Here is a 20,425-nt window from a genome sequence, read left to right as displayed (position 1 = left end):
GGCCGGGCCGAGTCGCGGTGAGAGCTGGGCCTGCCATGCCGCCTTGCGGCGGCGTCTCCACAAGGGAGACGTCGCCGAGGTCCGATTTAGGCTCCGCCCCTTCGGGGCGCACACGAAGAAAAGTCCTGCTAACGGTTCAGCACCTGTAGGCAAAGGACAGCCCCCTGGTTGATGTCAGACGCCGGCAACGTACTTAAGCCGGCGTCTAACTGTTTAGAATCGCTTAGCAACAGAGTTTTGCTTCAGAGTCTTTTTGCCATCCTACGACTCCAGCTCCTGTGATTCCAGTCTCTATTCTGTGACTTCGGTTCCTGTGACTCCTGCTTCTGTGACTCCTGATTTGTGACTCCAGCTCCTGTGATTCCAGTTCCAGTCTCTACAGCTCCTGTGACTCCTGCCTTGCTGATCCAGATCTACTCCACGGTATCAGTTTCAAATTCCATAGCTTGACTCTCTCGCTTTTGATCTTAGCTTTTCTTCCGCTTCTCCTGTCTCCCGCCTGTTTCATCACCTGGATCATCTTCTCATCGCTTCGCATCACCGTCGCCTGTCCCAGCAGTCCAGGTCCTCACGGGCTCCTCCTGGGGGGATCTTGGACTTCCAGGGTGAAGATTACTTCCTCAATACTCTCGCCTAAGTCCCAGCAGTCCGGGTGCTCACGGGCTCCTCTCGGGTGTGCCACGGACTTCCAGGGTGAAGTTTCTACATGGTTCTCGGTCAGCCTTCCGCCAACCCGGTCTTCTCTTCAGTGGAGTCCATCTTCTCTTCTAACTCTTCTCCACAAGGCCGGCTCAAGAGTCCACATTCCTGGTTGCAACAGCAGTGATATGCCTCTGTCAAGGTGAGAGATGCCAAGAACTCTCCCTTGCATATCTGCACATAGCCATCAGGCTGGAGCATCAGAAATTACTGAGGTTCATGATAGTAAGGCAACATTTTCAGTTTCGAGCCCTTCTCTTTGACTGGCGATGGCTCCACATACCTTCACCAAGGTGATGGTGGAGGGGGCGACCGCATTGCAAAAGGAGGGTGTATTGGTGCATCCATATCTGGATGACTGGCTCATTCATGCAGAATCAGAGAACCTCAGTCAACAATCAGTACAAAAGGTACTGATGCGCTTGAAGTCTCTGGGATGAGTGATGAACCTAGCAATGAGCCATTTAGTCCTCTTTCAAACTCTGGAGTATTCGAGAGCTCAGTTCGACATGCTTGCAAAGAGAGTGTTTCTCACAGAGAGAGATTGCTGAAATTGCAGAGTCAAATTAGGCTTCTGCTAGAGCTTGTTGGTGCCCAGGGTCTGGGACTGTTTACAGGACCTTGATTCTATGGCATAGACATTGGAATTAATGCATTGGGCGTTTGCTATTATGTAGTCTCTGCAAGGGACTCTTCTCCTGCTGGAATCCATTATTGGAAGAGCTTCCTCTTCCGATAGAGGGGGAAACCAGGGTCAGTCATTTGTGGTGGCTTACTCGCACCAATCTTGAGTGTTGTGCAGAATTGAAGGTTCCATATGGATAATAGTCACCATGGATAAAAACCTCTACAGATGGAGGAGAGTGGTGTGGCAAAAGCAGTAAGCAAAAGGCCAATAGTCGAAACAGGAGGCCTCATGGTCTATCAGTCGGTTAGAGTTGAGAGTGGTGCATTTCGCGTTGCTTGCCTGTCTGCCAAGGTTATATGGCCATCCAGTATGGATCCTTTCAGACAATGCGACGATGGTGGCCTACCTCAACTGTCATGGCGGAACCAAGAATCGGGCAGTGGCTCATGAGCCCTAGGAGTTGATTATTTGGGCAGAGCAGCATTTAGAGTGGCTGGCAGCATCTCACATTCCCAAGATGAACAACGTTCAGGCCGATTTTCTCAGTCAGAGAAAATTAGGGATCCAGGGAATGGGAACTGTCAGAGGCAGCGATGTGTCTCATTCATGGATGATGGGGCTATCCCGACCAAAGAGAACACAAAGGCGTTGCGGTTTTACAGTCACCGAACAGAACACAGTACAGAAGGAACTGGAGCTCTGGTGTTGCCGTGGACTCGAGGGATTCTTCTTTGTCTTCCCTCCTGTGGCCTCTGGTGGACAAGGGATTACAGCGGATAGAGAAACACCCGGGCAACATGATCCTGGTAGCTCGGCCACATTGACCATGCTTCCCAGATCTGATCAACATGGCCATAGATGGGCCCTTGAGGTTCGGACATCGGTCGATTCTCTTTTCCACCAGGGCCTATATTTTTGGATCAGGTGGGTTCACTTCTTGTCTCGTGGCTTTGCTTCTGAGAGGAGACAACATGAGATGGAGGGGATATTCCAAAGTGTTATTTCCACCTTATTGCAGGCTACATCCTTATCTTATTATGAATTTGAAGAATCCTCTAATCTTTGGTCTCCTGTTGATGGAGTGCAGCCTCACCCTGTTCAGTCTACGGTATCGCATATTTTGGGTTTTCTACAGACAGGTTCTGGGCAAGGGACTGGCCTTTAACTCTCTGAGAGTCCAGGTAGCGAAATTGGGTTGTCTCCGGGGTAAGGTGCAAGGATATCTTCTGTCCACACATCTGGATTGTTATACAGTCCCTTCGAGGAGCTAAGATCTTGCATCCTTAGGTGTGGAACATTTGTCTGTCTTGGAATCTGAATCTAGTCCTTAGAGGATTGGTGAGGCTCTGAACCACTAAAGAGACTATGGTTAAGGACTTGACTCTTAAATTGGTTTTCTTGTGGCTATTTGTTTAGCCAGGAGAATTTCAGAGTTCCAGGTGCTGTTGTGTTGAGATCCCATAAGAACATAAGAAATTGCCATGCTGGGTCAGACCAAGGGTCCATCAAACCCAGCATCCTGTTTCCAACAGAGGCCAAACCAGGCCACAAGAACCTGGCAATTATCCAAACACTAAGAAGATCCCAAGCTACTGATGCAATTAATAGCAGTGGCTATTCCCTGAGTAAACTTGATTAATTGCCGTTAATGGACTTCTCCTCCAAGAACTTATCCAAACCTTTTTTGAACCCAGCTACACTAACTGCACTAACCATATCCTCTGGCAACAAATTCCAGAGCTTTATTATGCGTTGAGTGGAAAAGAATTTTCTCCGATTAGTCTTAAATGTGCTACTTGCTAACTTCATGGAATGCCCCCTAGTCCTTCTATTATTCGAAAGTGTAAATAACCGAGTCACATCTACTCGTTCTAGACCTCTCATGATCTTAAAGACCTCTATCATATTCCCCCCTTAGCTGTCTCTTCTCCCAGCTGAACAGCCCTAACCTCTTCAGCCTTTCCTCATAGGGGAGCTGTTCCATCCCCTTTATCATTTTGGTTGCCCTTCTCTGTACCTTCTCCATTGCAACTATATCTTTTTTGAGATGCGGCAACCAGAATTGTACATAGTATTCATGGTGCGGTCTCGCCATGGAGTGATATAGAGGCATTATGACATTTTTCGTTTTATTAACCATTCCCTTCCTAACAATTCCTGTTTGTTTTTTTGACTGCTGCAGCACACTGAGCCGACGATTTTAAAGTATTATCCACTATGATGCCTAGATCTTTTTCCTGGGTGGTAGCTCCTAATATGGAACCTAACATCATGTAACTACAGCAAGGGTTATTTTTCTCTATAAGCAACACCTTGCACTTGTCCACATTAAATTTCATCTGCCATTTGGATGCCCAGTCTTCCAGTCTTGCAAGGTCCTCCTTGAATAATTTTGTATCATCTGCAAATTTGATAACCTAAGAACATAAGAAAATGCCATCCTGGGTCAGACCAAGGGTCCATCAAGCCCAGCATCCCGTCTCCAACAGTGGCCAATCCAGGCCACAAGAACCTGGCAAGCACCCAAAAACCAAGTCTATTCCATGTAACCATTGCTAATGGCAGTGGCTATTCTCTAAGTGAACTTAATAGCAGGTAATGGACTTCTCCTCCAAGAACTTATCCAATCCTTTTTTAAACACAGCTATATTAACTGCACTAACCACATCCTCTGGCAACAAATTCCAGAGTCTAATTGTGCGTTGAGTAAAAAAGAACTTTCTCCGATTAGTTTTAAATGTGCCCCATGCTAACTTCATGCTAACTTGTATTAACCTCACTCATCGTATTCTTTTCCAGATCATTTATATATATATGTTGAAAAACACCGGTCCAAGTACAGATCCCTGAGGCACTCCACTGTTTATGCTTTTCCACTGAGAAAATTGACCATTTAATCCTACTCTCTGTTTCCTGTCTTTTTTAACCAGTTTGTAATCCACGAAAGGCCATTGCCGCCCATCCCATGACTTTTTAGTTTTCTTAGAAGCCTCTCATGATGGACTTTGTCAAACACCTTCTGAAAATCCATATACACCACATCTACCGGTTCACCTTTATCCTCATGTTTATTAACCCCTTCAAAAAAAATGAAGCAGATTTGTTAGGCAAACTTCCCTTGGGTAAATCCATATTGATCCTCTCCTCTCAGTGGGAACTCTGAGAGGAGAGGATCGCCTTGCTGGTGGTTGAAAGGAATCAGTAAGTTTTTGCTTGGGACATTGTCCTTTTTAAAAGTATTGGGGCAAAGTTAACTATTTTGGGAATATTATTTAGTGTGTTTGTGTGTTTGTGCTTTTAATAGTCAGAAAGGCAGTGAATAAACAAGTTAGACTGTATTTTTAAATAGTCAATAAGGTAGCTAGTAAGCAGTAGGTAGTGTGTTTATTTTTAAAAGTCTGCAGAACTGAGTGTTCTGCAGACTTTTAAAGAACTGAGTGTTTGTATTAAAAAAAAAAAAAACCCAACCCAAAAAGTAGCCAGAAGCTAGAAATAAGCTAGGAGCAGTTTATACCTAAGTAAAAAGGTTGAATAGTTCAGCTCGGTTACTTACCTTGGAAAGGTGTTGAGGTAGTGTGATTGGGTTTGAATAGGTACCAACATTTGTTAATCAAGAGAGCAGTGAGTCACTCTGGCTGACTAACTGAAGTTAGACTGTTTGTATTTCCCAATCCACCCACCCCTAGCTCATCCCTTAATTTATAGGCAGGTGCCACTTTCACAAAAAAAACAAAAAACAACATCAACAAAAACTTTGAGAATTCGATCAGACCCAGGTTGGCCACTACCAGACACACAGTGAATTCAATAATACATTTAAAGGACGTTAGACACATTCCCATAGCAACCTACAACTTAACTAGGAACTGATCAAAATTGAGATGAAGGCAGCAGTCCAGCAGCAAGAGGGGGGCTTCCCAGTCTTTTGCATAGAGTGTCACATGTATGATTTTTTAACCACCGGTGAGAAGTTGTACATGTGCATGCGATGCAAAAGAGCTCCTGGCTCTCAGAGAATGAGTCTGATCTCTGGAGGCTAGAGTGGCAGACCTGGAGGAGCTGAGGCAGACAGAGAGGTATATAGATGAGACCTTCAGGGGACATAGTAGTCAAGTCCCAACTTCAGACTGGCAGCCCTCGTGCTGCCTTGGAGGAAGAAGGTCTCATGATGGGAGAGCATCAACCGGGTGCAGCAGGAAAGGATCCTGTAGCAAGGACTTGCTCTCCAGGTGATGCAATATCCTTTCACACTGAGGATATCTCCCCATGGCCTACTGCCCAGGAGGGAAGGGTTAGGTCGGCTGTCATAGTTGGTGATTCGATTATTAGGAATGTAGATAGCTGGGTGGCTGGTGGGCGTGAGGATCGCCTGGTAACATGCCTACCTGGTGCGAAGGTGGCGGACCTCACTCGTCACCTAGAATAGGATTTTAGACAGTGCTGGGGAGGAGTCGGCTGTCGTGGTACATGTGGGTACCAACGACATAGGAAAATGTGGGAGGGAGGTTCTGGAAGCCAAATTTAGGCTCTTAGTAGAAAGCTTAAATCCAGAACCTCCAGCGTAGCATTCTCTGAAATGCTTCCTGTTCGTAGGTCACCAGAGGCAGGCAGAGCTCCAGAGTTTCAATGCGTGGATGAGACGATGGTGCAAGGACGAGGGATTCAGTTTTGTTAGGAGCTGCAGAACCTTTTGGGGAAGGGGGAGTCTCTTCCGAAGGGATGGGCTCCACCTTAACCAGGGTGGAACCAGACTGCTGGCGCTAACCTTTAAAAAGGAAATAGAGCAGTTTTTAAACTAGAACAAAGGGGAAAGCCGACAGTCGCTCAGCAGCGCATGGTTCAGAAAGAGGTTTCTTCAAAGGATACTAATGATGCATTAGAATTAGGGCATCCCGACAGTGAGGTTCCAATAATTAGAAAAATAGTCCAAGTTCTTGTAACTAAAAACTCACTTGAGCTAAAAAATTCTAACTTATCCCTATCAATTAAAAAGCAGAATGAAAATACAAACAAAAAACAAACTTTGAAATGTTTGTATGCTAATGCCAGAAGTCTAAGAAGTAAGATGGGAGAATTAGAATGTATAGCAGTGAATGATGACATAGACTTAATTGGCATCTCAGAGACATGGTGGAAAGAGGATAACCAATGGGACAGTGCTATACCGGGGTACAATTTATATCGCAATGACAGAGAGGAGCACCCGGGAGGTGGTGTGGTGCTTTATGTCCGGGATGGCATAGAGTCCAACAGGATAAACATCCTGCATGAGACTAAATACAAAATTGAATCTTTATGGGTAGAAATCCCTTGTATATCGGGGAAGACTATAGTGATAGGAGTATACTACCGTCCACCTGGTCAAGATGGTGAGATGGACAGTGAAATGCTAAGAGAAATTAGGGAAGCTAACCAAATTGGTAGCGCAGTAATAATGGGAGACTTCAATTACCCCAATATTGACTGGGTAAATGTATCATTGGGACACGCTAGAGAGATAATGTTCCTGGATGGAATAAATGATAGCTTTGTGGAGCAATTGGTTCAGGAACCAACAAGAGAGGGAGCAATTTTAGATCTAATTCTCGGTGGAGCACAGGGCTTGGTGAGAGAGGTAACAGTGGTGGGGCCGCTTGGCAATAGTGATCATAATATGATCAAATTTGATTTAATGACTGGAAGAGGAACAGTGTGCAAATCCACGGCTCTCGTGCTAAACTTTCAAAAGGGAAACTTTGATAAAATGAGAAAAATTGTTAGAAAAAAAACTGAAAGGAGCAGCTACAAAAGTAAAAAATGTCCAAGAGGCATGGTCATTGTTTAAAAAAAAAAATACCATTCTAGAAGCACAGTCCAGATGTATTCCACACATTAAGAAAGGTGGAAAGAAGGCAAAACGATTACCGGCATGGTTAAAAGGGGAGGTGAAAGAAGCTATTTTAGCCAAAAGATCTTCATTCAAAAATTGGAAGAAGGATCCAACAGAAGAAAATAGGATAAAGCATAAACGTTGGCAAGTTAAATGTAAGACATTGATAAGACAGGCTAAGAGAGAATTTGAAAAGAAGTTGGCTGTAGAAGCAAAAACTCACAGTAAAATCTTTTGTAAATATATTTGAAGCAGAAAGCCTGTGAGGGAGTCAGTTGGACCATTAGATGATCGAGGGGTTAAAGGGGCATTTAGAGAAGATAAGGCCATCACAGAAAGATTAAATGATTTCTTTGCTTCGGTGTTTACTGAAGAGGATGTTGGGGAGGTACCCGTAATGGAGAAGGTTTTTATGGGTAATGATTCAGATGGACTGAATCAAATCAAAGTGAACCTAGAAGATGTGGTAGACCTGATTGACAAACTGAAGAGTAGTAAATCACCTGGACCGGATGGTACACACCCCAGAGTTCTGAAGGAACTAAAAAATGAAATTTCAGATCTATTAGTAAAAATTTGTAACCTATCATTAAAATCATCCATTGTACCTGAAGACTGGAGGATAGCTAATGTAACCCCAATATTTTAAAAGGGCTCCAGGGGCGATCCGGGAAACTACAGACCGGTTAGCCTGACTTCAGTGCCAGGAAAAATAGTGGAAAGTGTTCTAAACATCAAAATCACAGAACATATAGAAAGACATGGTTTAATAGAACAGAGTCAGCATGGCTTTACCCAAGGCAAGTCTTGCCTCTCAAATCTGCTTCACTTTTTTGAAGGAGTTAATAAACATGTGGACAAAGGTGAACCGGTAGATGTAGTATACTTGGATTTTCAGAAGACGTTTGACAAAGTTCCTCATGAGAGGCTTCTAGGAAAAGTAAAAAGTCATGGGATAGGTGGCGATGTCCTTTCGTGGATTGCAAACTGGCTAAAAGACAGATAGGATTACATGGACAATTTTCTCAGTGGAAGAGAGTAGACAGTGTAGTGCCTCAGGGATCTGTATTGGGACCCTTACTTTTCAATATATTTATAAATGATCTGGAAAGAAATACGACGAGTGAGATAATCAAATTTGCAGATGACACAAAATTGTTCAGAGTAGTTAAATCACAAGCAGATTGTGATAAATTGCAGGAAGACCTTGTGAGACTGGAAAATTGGGCATCCAAATGGCAGATGAAATTTAATGTGGATAAGTGCAAGGTGATGCATATAGGGAAAAATAACCCATGCTATAATTACACAATGTTGGGTTCCATATTAGGTGTTACAACCCAAGAAAGAGATCTAGGCGTCATAGTGAATAACACATTGAAATCGTCTGTTCAGTGTGCTGCAGCAGTCAAAAAAGCAAACAGAATGTTGGGAATTATTAGAAAGGGAATGGTGAATAAAACGGAAAATATCATAATGCCTCTGTATCTCTCCATGGTGAGACCACACCTTGAATACTGCGTACAGTTCTGGTCGCTGCATCTCAAAAAGGATATAATTGCGATGGAGAAGGTACAGAGAAGGGCTACCAAAATAAGGGGAATGAAACAGCTCCCCTATGAGGAAAGACTAAAGAAGTTAGGACTTTTCACCTTGGAGAAGAGACGGCTGAGGGGGGATATGATAGAGATGTTTAAAATCATGAGAGGTCTAGAACGGGTAGATGTGATTCGGTTATTTATTCTTTTGGATAATAGAAAGACTAGGGGGCACTCCATGAAGTTAGCATGGGGCACATTTAAAACTAATCTGAGAAAGTTCTTTTTTACTCAACGCACAATTAAACTCTGGAATTTGTTGCCAGAGGGTGTGGTTAGTGCAGTTAGTATAACTGTGTTTAAAAAAAGGATTGGATAAGTTCTTGGAATAGAAGTCCATTACCCACGATTAAGTTCACTTAGAGAATAGCCACTGCCATTAGCAATGGTAACATGGAATAGACTTAGTTTTTGGGTACTTGCCAGTTTCTTATGGCCTGGATTGGCCACTGTTGGAAACAGGATGCTGGGCTTGATGGACCCTTGGTCTGACCCAGTATGGCATGTTCTTATGACTGTGTTCCATTAAACCATGTCTTTCTATATGCTCTACGATTTTGATCTTGAGAATGGTTTCCACTATTTTTCCCGGCACTGAAGTCAGGCTCACTGGTCTCTAGTTACCCGGATCGCCCCTGGAGCCTTTTTTAAATATTGGGGTTACATTGGCCATCCTCCAGTCTTCAGGTACAATGGATGATTTTAATGATAGATTACAAATTTTAACTAATAGATCAGAAATTTCATTTTTGAGTTTCTTCAGTACCCTAGGATGCATACCCATCTGGTCCAGGTGATTTGCTCTTCTTTAGTTTGTCAATCTGTCCTACTACATCTTCCATGTTCACAGTAATTTCGTTCAATTCGTCTGACTCATCACCCCTGAAAACCATCTCCGGAACTGGTATCTCCCCAACATCTTCAATAGTAAACACGGAAGCAAATAATTCATTTAGTCTTTCTGCAATGGCCTTATCTTCCCTAAGAGCCCCTTTAAACCCTCAGCCTTCTAATGGTCCAACCGACTCCCTCACAGGTTTCTTGCTTTGGATATATTTTAAAAAGTTTTTATTATGAGTTTTTGCCTCTATGGTCAACTTCATTTCAAATTCTCTCTTCTCCTGTCTTATTAATGTTTTACACTTAACTTGACAATGCTTATGTTTTATCCTATTTCCTTCAGATGGATCCTTCTTCCAATTTTTGAAGGATTTGTTTTGGCTAAAATAGCCTCTTTCACCTCACCTTTTAACCATTCCTACAGATGTCAGATTCAGGGGTATCTTTATACATAGTGCCGCCTTTTCTGCCTGAGGAAGTCTCTGCATTCCATCTTAGTTAGACAGTGGAGCTTCCAGCTTTTCTGGATTTGGATTGCTCTGTACCTCACGAGGGGGAGCTTAGGCTCTTAGATCGGAGGCATGCATTATTGAGATATCTAAAGGTCATTTATGATTGCCATAGATCAGATCACCTCTTTATACTGTGGAGTGATCCAAAGAAGGGAAGTAAGGCTGCAATTGTGTGATGGCTGAAGGAAGTGATTAAGTCGACTTAATTTCTAAAGGGCTCCCACTGCCGGGGGGGGGGGGTTGTTTAGCGGCGGACTTCTCACATTTTCAGGCGACTTCCTGGGCTGAGTTACAACAGGTATCTCTGCATGAAATTTTCTGAGCAGCTACTGGGAAGTTGTTGCACATTTTTGATAGGCATTATCGCTTGGATTTCAGGGCTTTGGCTTCCATGTGCGTTGGTGAGCGTGTTCTACAAGCGAAACTCTCCAGGTCCCACCCAAGTTAAGGGGAGCTTAGGTACATCTCAGGAGTCTGGACTGTTGTGGGTACGTATAGGGAAAGGAAAATTGGTTACTTGCTAATTTTCATTCCTGTAGTACCACAGATCAGTCCAGAGACCTGCCCATTTACTGGGGGAGAGAGTCCGCTGCTCGTACTGTTGCTTTGTATATAGTGTGGAGTTTTTCAATGCTGATCGCTTATATTAAATTTGGGAAACGAGTTTTCCATTGTGTTTTTGGGCAACTTCACCACCTTCTGGCACATGGAGGAGAGGGAGTTTGCTTAGAAATTTATGGATGTTGCTGTCATCTTGGCTTGGATATGGGTCAATACTGAGGGACTGCAGGTGGCACACTGGGTTATGTACAGTGTCAGTGAAAGTTTTTCTGTCTCCATCTGCTGGCAGGGAAGCAAAACCCAGGAGTCTGGACTGATGTGGTACTACAGGAATGAAAATTAGCAGGTAAGAACCAGTTTTCCCATCTACTCCAACTAATTAAAATAATATTCCCTGTATGTACCCGGATCAGTCCAGACCGTGGGTTGAGCCTCCTGTCCAGCAGATGGAGACAGATCAAAACTGAAAGGGTATCCTATATCAGGACAGAGCCTACCCCGCACCCCTTCAGTATTTGTCTGTCTCCAGCAGACGGATCAGCCCTCCCTGCGGTCTCCTGATTTGGGCTAGTCAGCCATTCGTTTTCTTCTTTTTGGGATCAAGCAAGTACTTAATTTCCTTAGGGATTGTCTTAGGTTTTTTCCAATTGAAAAAAAAAATAAAATTTAAGATTAATTGATTTTATTTCCTCTCTTTTTTTGCAGGAGACTGTTCCGTCTCCTGGTTCTTGCCGGACTTAGTGGGGCTTCGCCCCTTGTGCAGGGCATAGCCTAAGTTCGTGACAGTTTTCCTGGTGTGGGGACCGAGGCTGGTGATCCAGTCACTCGTCTCCCCCCTCTGGCTGCCTAGAGAGCTCAGTGGTCAATTGCTTTTTTTTCCCCCCTCAGTTTTACTTTAGTCTGCAAAATAAATAAATAAATAAATAACTAAATACAGATTACTTTTTAATAAGACCCATCTGGCAGCCAGACACAGAGGAGCGTGCCAGGTTCACTCCTCTTCCTCCGCTCCTGCCGGCAGAGCATTCAGTCAGTCATTTTTATCTGTCAGCTGTTTTTTCTCTTCAGCTTGCGGCTCCTCTTTGCTGGGGATGCCGCGGCCAAGCACCTGCTTCGCTTGTGTGGAGCCCTCGTTGCGCCTATTGCGCAATGGGCTCTGCTCTGCTCTGCCTGCTGGGTGAGGAGGGCTCCTCCTCGGCAGGGCAAGCAAATTTACCCCGGGGACGTAATCTCCCGCGCATGGCTAGGCCGTTCCTGGGTCGGCAAACTGCGGGAACGGCGGCCATCTTGGGGATTTCGGCAGCTCCCGATACGGAGCTGCCAGGGGCTGGGGAGCAGGATTTTCAGCAGTTTCCCCCCCTATTTAAGCCCCGAGCTGCCCCAGGACGAGGTCCCTGACCGTCCCTCCTCCCCCCCCCCCCCCCCCCGGGAAATCCAGGACCCGATTTTCTTCTGAATTTGTTCTACTCCTGCATAAATCTTATTTGGCTAGCTTGCAGGAGGAGGAGGAGGACCCTTCCCCAGGCCCCCTCCCGCCGAAAATTCTGTGTCCGACCTCGCTGCCCGTTCTCCCTGTCCCAGAGCCCCAGGGGTCTGTTAGGGTGCAGGTGGTCTCGGGGGTGGCCCCTATTCCTGATCCTCCGGCGCCCCTACTTCCTCCAGATCCCACTACAGATTTGGCGAGCGCTCTCCCACCCCTGGAGGGGGGTGATCCCAGGGTCCTCCGCATGTTTCAAAGGGAGGAGTTGGAGCCCCTCATCCCCTTTGTCCTACATGAGCTGGGGCTGGAGGGGCCTCCTGCGGACACGCTCACGGCCTCCTTACCCAAGGATATGGACCTGGTCCTGGCGGGACTTAGGGCTCCGGCAAGTGCTTTTCCCTTTCACCCCATGCATAAGTTGCTGCTCCTACGGGAATGGGAGGCTCCCGAAGCGGGGCTCCGGGTGGGGTGGGCTATGGACAAGCTCTATCCCCTCCCGGAGGAATGCTTGGACATGCTGAAAATTCCCACCGTTGATTCTTCCGTTTCGGCGGTCACCAAGCACACCACTATCCTCATGGTGGGAGCGATGGCCCTGAAGGACGGACAGGATCGTAAGCTTGAAGCCCATCTGAAGCGTATCTTTGAGGTCCTGGCCCTGGGAGTCCACGCTGCAGTAGTCTCATGCAGCGGGAAGGTCTCAGGTGGGTTCAACAATTACTCAGTACTCAGGACCTCCCGTCTGCAGAGGCTGGAGCAGGCTGAACGCTTGGAAGGCGTCATAGCATATGGGGCAGATGCGCTCTACGACCTCCTCCGCATTCAGGCGAAGGCGATGGTCTCGGCGGTCTCCGCTAGAAGGCTCCTCTGGCTGCGCAATTGGTCCGCCGACCCGTCCTCCAAGGCAAGGCTGGGCACGCTGCCCTTCAAAGATAAGTTGCTTTTTGGAGAGGACCTTGAGCAGCTTATTAATTCCTTGGGGAAAACAAGGTTCATAAGCTACCGGAGGACCATCTGAGACAATCTCGATCCTTTGCGCCCTTTTGTCCTCGCTTCCCGGGTCAGCAGAGATATACACGAGGTGGTTCCTCCAGAGGTTATTCTTCCCGGGCTCAATCTTGGTCTCAGCCCTTTCGTAGGCGCCAGTCCTTCCGGGAGGGACCGTCTCAGCACACCACCCCAAAACCCGCCCCACAATGAAGTTCGGTTGACCCATTCCTCAGTCCCTCTTCTGGGAGGTCGTCTCTCCCAGTTCTTCGGGGAGTGGGTCAAGATCACTTTGGACCACTGGGTCCTCGACATTGTCCGTGATGGTTACATTTTAGATTTGTTCAAGACCTTCCGGACCTCTTCATATTCTCTCCATGCGGCCGTCTCAAGCGGGAGGCGGTGGGCCAAACCCTCACCAGGCTTTTGAGTCTGGGCACTATTGTTCCAGTCCCGAAGGAGGAGCTTGGCGCCGGCCAGTATTCTATTTACTTCATGGTACCCAAGAAGGACGGGGCCTTTCGGCCGATCTTAGACCTCAAGAGGTCAACAGGGCCCTCAAGATCCCGCATTTTCGCATGGAAACCTTGAGAGCGGTTATCGCGGCGGTTCATCCCGGAGAGTTCCTCCCCTCTCTCGACCTGACAGAGGCCTATATCCACATTCCGATTCACCACGATCACCAGAAGTATCTTCGCTTTCACGTCCTCAACTGGGATTTTCAGTTTTGGGCACTTCCCTTCGGTCTTGCTACCGCGCCCCGTACCTTCACCAAGGTCATGGTGGTGGTGGCAGCTGCCCTTCGCCACGAAGGAGTCCTAGTCCATCCCTATCTGGACGATTGGCTTGTGAGGGCCAAGTCAGAGAGTCTTTGCAGGCAGGCGGTGGATCGGGTTCTAGCTCTCCTCGCATCTCTCGGATGGCTAGTGAATTTTCCCAAAAGCAATCTTCAGCCTTCACAGGTGTTAGAGTTCCTGGGGGCCCACTTCGATACTCGGATTGGCAAGGTGTTCCTACCTCGCGCGCGGGCTCTCAAGGTGATCGATCAGGTACAGAATCTGTTCTCGCTGCCTCTCCCGATGGCCTGGGACTACCTACAGGTCTTGGGCTCGATGGCTTCCACCATCAACCTAGTCCCCTGGGCTTTTGCTCATATGCGACAGTTACAGAGAGCTTTGCTATCCCGTTGGCAGCCGGTGTCGGAGCAGTTTCACGCAGTTCTCCCGCTTTCGGTCTCTACCGTCGCCGCCTTCCAGTGGTGGCTTTCACTTCCTCATCTTCTCCGGGGAATGCCGCTTCAGACTCCTCAGTGGACGATAGTAACCACGGATGCCAGTCTCTCGGGTTGGGGCGCAGTCTGCCAGTCCCAGTCCACGCAAGGGATTTGGTCTCCGGTCCAGTCTCGTTGGCACATCAATCGGTTGGAGGCCCGGGCAGTGCATCTGGCCCTATAGAATTTTCTGCCCCTATCCGCAGCAAAGCGGTGAGGGTTCTGTCAGACAATTCCACCACCGTGGCTTATAGCAACAGGCAGGGAGGCACTCGCCCAGTCGAAGAGTTGGCTGTGGAAGCCAGCCATCTCTTCGACTGGGCGGAACGCCATCTGGATTGCCTGGCGGCCTCCCACATAGCGGGCAAGGAGAATGTACAGTCCGATTTCCTCAGTCGCCAGTCTCTCGATCCGGGAGAGTGGGAACTCCCTGAAGAAGCCATGGACCTGATCGTCAACAGGTGAGGTCCCCCTCACCTGGACCTCATGGCGACCTTGCGCAGTGCCAAAGCCAACAGGTTCTTCAGCCATTGGAGAGAGCACGGCTCGGAAGGAGTGGATGCTCTGGCTCTCTCCTGGCCTGCGGAGGTTCTTCTTTACGTGTTCCCTCCCTGGCCTCTGGTGGGAAAAGTTCTCCGAAGAATAGAACTCCACCAAGGGCCAGTGGTTCTGGTAGCACCCGAATAGCCTCACAGACCGTGGTTCGTGGATCTCGTCTATCTGTCGACGGACGGACATCTCCAGCTAGGCCATTTTCCCCGTCTGCTTCGACAGGGGCCCGTATTTTTTGACCAGGCCGATCGCTTTTGTCTAGCAGCCTGGCTTTTGAACGGAGACGCCTAAGGCGCAAGGGCTATAAGGAGGAGGTTATCTCCACTTTGCTACGAGCTCGGAAACAATTGACTTCTCTTGCTTATGTGCGCGTCTGGAAAGTCTTTGAGACTGTTTGTGCAGAGTTGGGGGGTCTCGGCGCGCTCCGCTCCAGTTTCGTTGGTTCTTTCGTTTCTACAGAAGGGCCTCTCCAAGGGTCTCTCTTTCAGTTCCCTACGCGTGCAAGTTTCCGCTCTCGGCTCTCTCCTCGGACGGGTAGAAGGTCATCCCTTAGCGGGACACCTGGACGTGGTTCGGTTCTTGAAGGGTGCCAAACACCTGCGACCACCGACTCGCTCGTCTTGTCCATCGTGGAGCCTTAATCTGGTCCTTCAGGCTCTCTGTGTGGCTCCATTCGAACCTCTCCATCGGGCTACGATAAAGGACCTCACGCTCAAGACAGTCTTTCTCGTCTCTATCTCTTCTGCTCAGCGGGTTTCAGTGATCCAAGCTTTGTCCTGTCAGGAACCTTTTTTGCGTTTTTCCAATTCAGGAGTCTTGCTCAAGACGGGACCTTCTTTTCTGCTAAGGTTATTTCCGCCTTTCATGTCAACCAGTCGGTGGAACTTCCAGCTTTTTCCCCAGAGGAGATTGCGGGAACAGCTGGGGGCGATTTTCGCAGACTCGACGTCAAACGAGTTCTTCTTCGCTGTCTGCAGGTTACCAATGATTTTCAGGTCTCGGATCATCTTTTTGTCCTCTGGAGTGGCCCCAATCGGGGCAAACAGGCTTCTAAGACTACTATCGCTCGGTGGTTGAAGGAGGCGATTTCTTCGGCCTATCTTTGCCAAGGTAGGGCGATTCCTGAGGGCCTAAAGGCTCATTCATTGCATTCTCAGGCTACTTCCTGGGCGGAGGACCAGTCGGTTTCTCCGCAAGAAATTTGCAGGGCCGCCACGTGGACGTCCCTGCATACTTTTGCTCGTCACTACTGACTGGATGTGCAAGCACCGGTTCTTGGTTCCTTTGGTCAGCAAGTGCTTCGAGCGGGACTGTCTCGGTCCCGCCCGGTTTAGGGAAGCTGTGGTACCTCCCACGGTCTGGACTGATCCGGGTACGTACAGGGAAAGGAAAATTAGTCCTTACCTGTTAATTTTCGTTCCTGTAGTACCACGGATCAGTCCAGACGCCATTCCCTGTTTCTCTTTTCATACTGTCCACTCGAAGCTTGTTCTTTGCAGGTTCTCAGAAGTCGGTACTTTATTTCCTTTTGCACACAGGATGAATACATCGGAAGCATTGGTTGTTGAGAACCAAGTATATGCAAGAGCGTTTATTTCTGCAAAGTTCCTTACAATGTTATTGAGTTGCTCAATTGAGCTTTTTTGGTTACTTGCTTGCTCCTATTCACGTTTGTTGTTTTCCGCTTTGACAATGGTTATACTGAAGGGCTGCAGGGTAGGCTCTGTCCTGATATAGGATACCTTTTCAGTTTTGGTCTGTCTCCATCTGCTGGACAGGAGGCTCAACCCACGGTCTGGACTGATCCGTGGTACTACAGGAACGAAAATTAACAGGTAAGGATTAATTTTCCTTTATAGCTAATTGTACTTGTTGTATAGTTATCTACTTTGTGACTGAGTTATGTATTTGTCATTCTCCTATACCAGTCTACACCATTGGGTTATGCTTCTCTTAACCAGCAGGTGTAAAGAGTTTTCAGATGGCATCACCTCCTCATTTTCTTGATTGCAGCAGTTATCCACCATGAATAGTAGCTGAAAACAGTGGCTTTAGATTTGATGTAATCAAACTCTTAAACAAAATAGACCCAATGGCTCCATATAGGTGGGGTGAATGGACTGGTGTAGGAGAGCCAGAAGAAATTAAATTTAACAGATAAGATATTTTGCCTTTCTTGAGTAGATAATAATTCTAATTAGTTAGGCTGAGGTTATTTTTAAAGCGACTGGGTCCTTCTATTAAGCAACTCTTACAGCATTTCAGATTTTTTTCTGTTTTTTGTTTGTTATTTTTTTTAAGATGCGCAAACCAAGGCCTCAACGAGAGCGTGTTCAGTGGGAGATTGGTATTGCCCATGCCGAGAAAGCATTGAAGATGAGCAGAGAAGAGAGGATAGAACAGTATACCTTCATCTACGTGGACAAGGATCCTGAGGAATTGCTTCCCAAAAGAAAAATGGGCTTGAAACCAGAAGCCAGAAAAACCCGCAGGTCTAAGTCTGTTTCATGTTCTGAGGTGGAGCTGACTAAAGAACAGGAGACAGGAGTAGAAGCATTGGCCACACCTACTCCTGAACCTTCCCCTCCACCTGTGCCTGCTCCATCTCTGCCAAGCCCTGAGGGGCGGAGACAAAGCCAGAGGAGGCAGGTAACTGTGGAAGAAGAGCCACCACCTGTCAAGATACAATGGAAAACTGCTGCCGCCAGGAAATCCTTGCCACCTTCCATAATGATGCACAAGGGAACCCTGGACCTTCAGAAGTGTAACATGTCTCCCGTGGTGAAAATTGAACACGTTTTTGCTCTTCAGAACGCTACAGGGGATGGAAAATTCATTGATCAGTTTATTTACACCACAAAGGTACCGTTGGGTTTAAAGCACAGTGACAGTAAATAACTCACAAATGCTTAAATGTATCCCTACAAACAAATGCACTCCTACAATTTAAGTGGTCCTCTGGCTTTGCTAATTTGTAAGGCATATGCTAGTTATACCAAATGTGTGAAAGAAACTCTGTGCAGGGAGGCTAATAGGAACATCTTATCTATTTTGACCCAACCTAGCACTATGACAAAATAAAGCTCAATTTCACTGGAGCCAAACAGTCAGGAAGTGTGAGTAGGAGATCTGCACAGGCACCTTGGGATGGTGAGGTAGAAACCAAAGCTGAGTTTGTGATGGACTCTCCCATGTAGAAGGGTTGTATATATATACCATCACTGAATATTTGAGGCATGTCATGTTCCATAGTTCTTTGTAAAACTGCTTAGAGGGAAGCTGCTTAGAGTTCAGGCTTTTCTGTGGGGTGTTGCTGTGTTATATTTTATTCCTAGGATGCAAACCTTGCATTTTCCAAAATTAGCACAGATCAGCTAGTGAGAACTGCAGGGATGGGTGCTCCCCAGCTCTCTGCTTTGGCCTTATTCTCCCTGCTTCCTCGTAACACTGTCAGGCAAGCTCTGGGTTGTGACTAACTGGAGCTCTATGGTGTATACCAGCTTATTAATAATTAACTAGTGAAACTTGGTTACAAAATGTAAAGTGATGTCACTTAGTAGAAAAACCTTACTTCTAAGCAGCATCCTAATGGTGAACTTTTTTTTAAAGAAAAAATATAAACACATTAGAGAAGTCCATCTATAGTGTACACGCCAGTCACCTCAAAGAATGTTATGGCAAGACAAGTAGCAATTTTCGTAAATAGAGAACTTAGGTAAGTTTGATACCATTGAAACCCAACTGAAAAGTTCAGGGAAAGATGTTTCTGTATACATCCAAATATAGCTATATTATTGTCAGCTTGAGCTGCAGTCATCATATTGCTTATTTCACAGAACATTTTCCCATCTGTTTTATAATTATTAAAATGATCCTAGCTTACTTCTAATTTCACCGCTTAGCAGCTGCAGAGTTAAATGTTCTGGGGTTTTTTTTTGGGGGGGTTGGGAAGGGCTTTACTTGTAGTAATGATGGCAAAAACTGCTTGTTCTTGACATCACAGATTTTTTGTGATGTCTTCTAGAATGTGACTGGTAGTGCCTAAAAAGATATGCAAATAAACTTTGTGTATTTTGATTGGTGGGTCATGGTAATTCACACCTTTGACTAATCAGATTTGAAGACTGGCTAGGGTCAGAGAATTCCATGATATCATTAATATGTGAACAGAATAAGGAAGGAGGGCTACAATTGTTCTATTTGTTTTGGGTTCCCCCCACCCTCACCTCGGAAACTAGTGCTATTTTGCAAGGAACAAAATGAGCAGTTTCATTGTGCACCAGTAAAACAGACACGAACATATTTAGGGCCACATATACTAAGCACTTTCCCCATAGATAGAGTGGAAGAAACCTCTTAGTACATCTGGCCCTTCATGACCAGCATTAACCTGTGTTATGCCACTCTTGTGGCTTAGGATGCTCAACTTTCAGTATCTTTCCCATATCTGCACCCCACATTTAAGCCAAGTTCTCAGTTAACTGATTAAAAACTTTTTTTTTTTTTTTTGCACGTTGAGTGTGTGCATAGTCAGAATGCATTATATAGCTCAGAATGTGGGCTTTCTGTAGCAGATAGTATCACTTCCTGTCATGTGATGAGATCAGGCTACAGAAAGAACAAATCCTGTGCTTTCTATCCAACTTTGTGTAATAAAAAAAAAGAAAGAAAGAAAGAAAGAAGTGAGCTGTAAGTCGAATGGCGATCACAGGCAGACAGCCCAAACCTCTTCCTTTGACTTTTATCATCAAGCGTCTCTGACAGGAGGTTGCTCTGTACCACTTGGCAAGATCAATTGCTCAGTTATGTTTGTGTTTCTTGAAGCTTCCTTGTACTCACCAAGGGAACAAACTTTTTTCCAAATTTGCAAAACCTTCCAGTTACAAAAAGGTGAAATGCTTTTTCAGCAGTCAATATCACATCATGAAATTTTTGATCATCCTGGATATAATACAGCATATCACAGTTGCATCTAATGTCTTTTAATTATTAAGAATAGTTTAAAATTAAATTTATTTACATTAAGTGTATTTCTCAAGAATGTTATTCTAAAAAACTCTGTAATAAAATAAATAAAATAAAATGATAACACGTCTGCTGAGAATGAAAAGAATTAATTCTTCATCAGTGACTTACAGGAAACGAGTTGGTGGAATCCACCATCACTGACGACACTAATTAGCTGGTTGTCATAAAAGAGGGGTGCAGGATTGAGTGGGAGTTGGACGCTGATCTTTCCTCTCACTAGTACAGAGTGTTCCATCCAGAGTAGTATTTAGACTGGCAGGGCAGTGTGGGAGAGAGCTTTAAATGGGTACTGCCAGTACTCTACCTTCTCTTTGGATGCATGGAGATTTATTTATTTATTTAAAAAAATATATTACTTGCACAAACCTTCATTCTTGGCAAGTTACATAAAAGCATACACA

General features: G+C 45.9%; 1 protein-coding gene across 6 annotated transcripts in view; it reads left to right on the top strand.

The window, feature by feature from the left end:
* NSD3 (nuclear receptor binding SET domain protein 3) overlaps positions 1 to 20,425 on the top strand; it is a 502,906-nt gene that overhangs the window by 195,102 nt on the left and 287,379 nt on the right. For all 6 annotated transcript variants that reach the window (XM_029603933.1, XM_029603930.1, XM_029603931.1 and 3 more), the window contains one exon: positions 17,298 to 17,858. In XM_029603933.1, the coding sequence (XP_029459793.1) occupies positions 17,298 to 17,858 (561 nt within the window). The remainder of the gene's footprint in view (positions 1 to 17,297; positions 17,859 to 20,425) is intronic.

This window comes from Rhinatrema bivittatum, chromosome 5 (assembly GCF_901001135.1).
Source record: "Rhinatrema bivittatum chromosome 5, aRhiBiv1.1, whole genome shotgun sequence".
In the NCBI taxonomy this organism is placed as follows: domain Eukaryota; kingdom Metazoa; phylum Chordata; class Amphibia; order Gymnophiona; family Rhinatrematidae; genus Rhinatrema; species Rhinatrema bivittatum.
The sequence above is the reverse complement of the archived record's forward strand: the minus strand, read 5'-3'. Positions and strand labels throughout refer to the sequence as shown.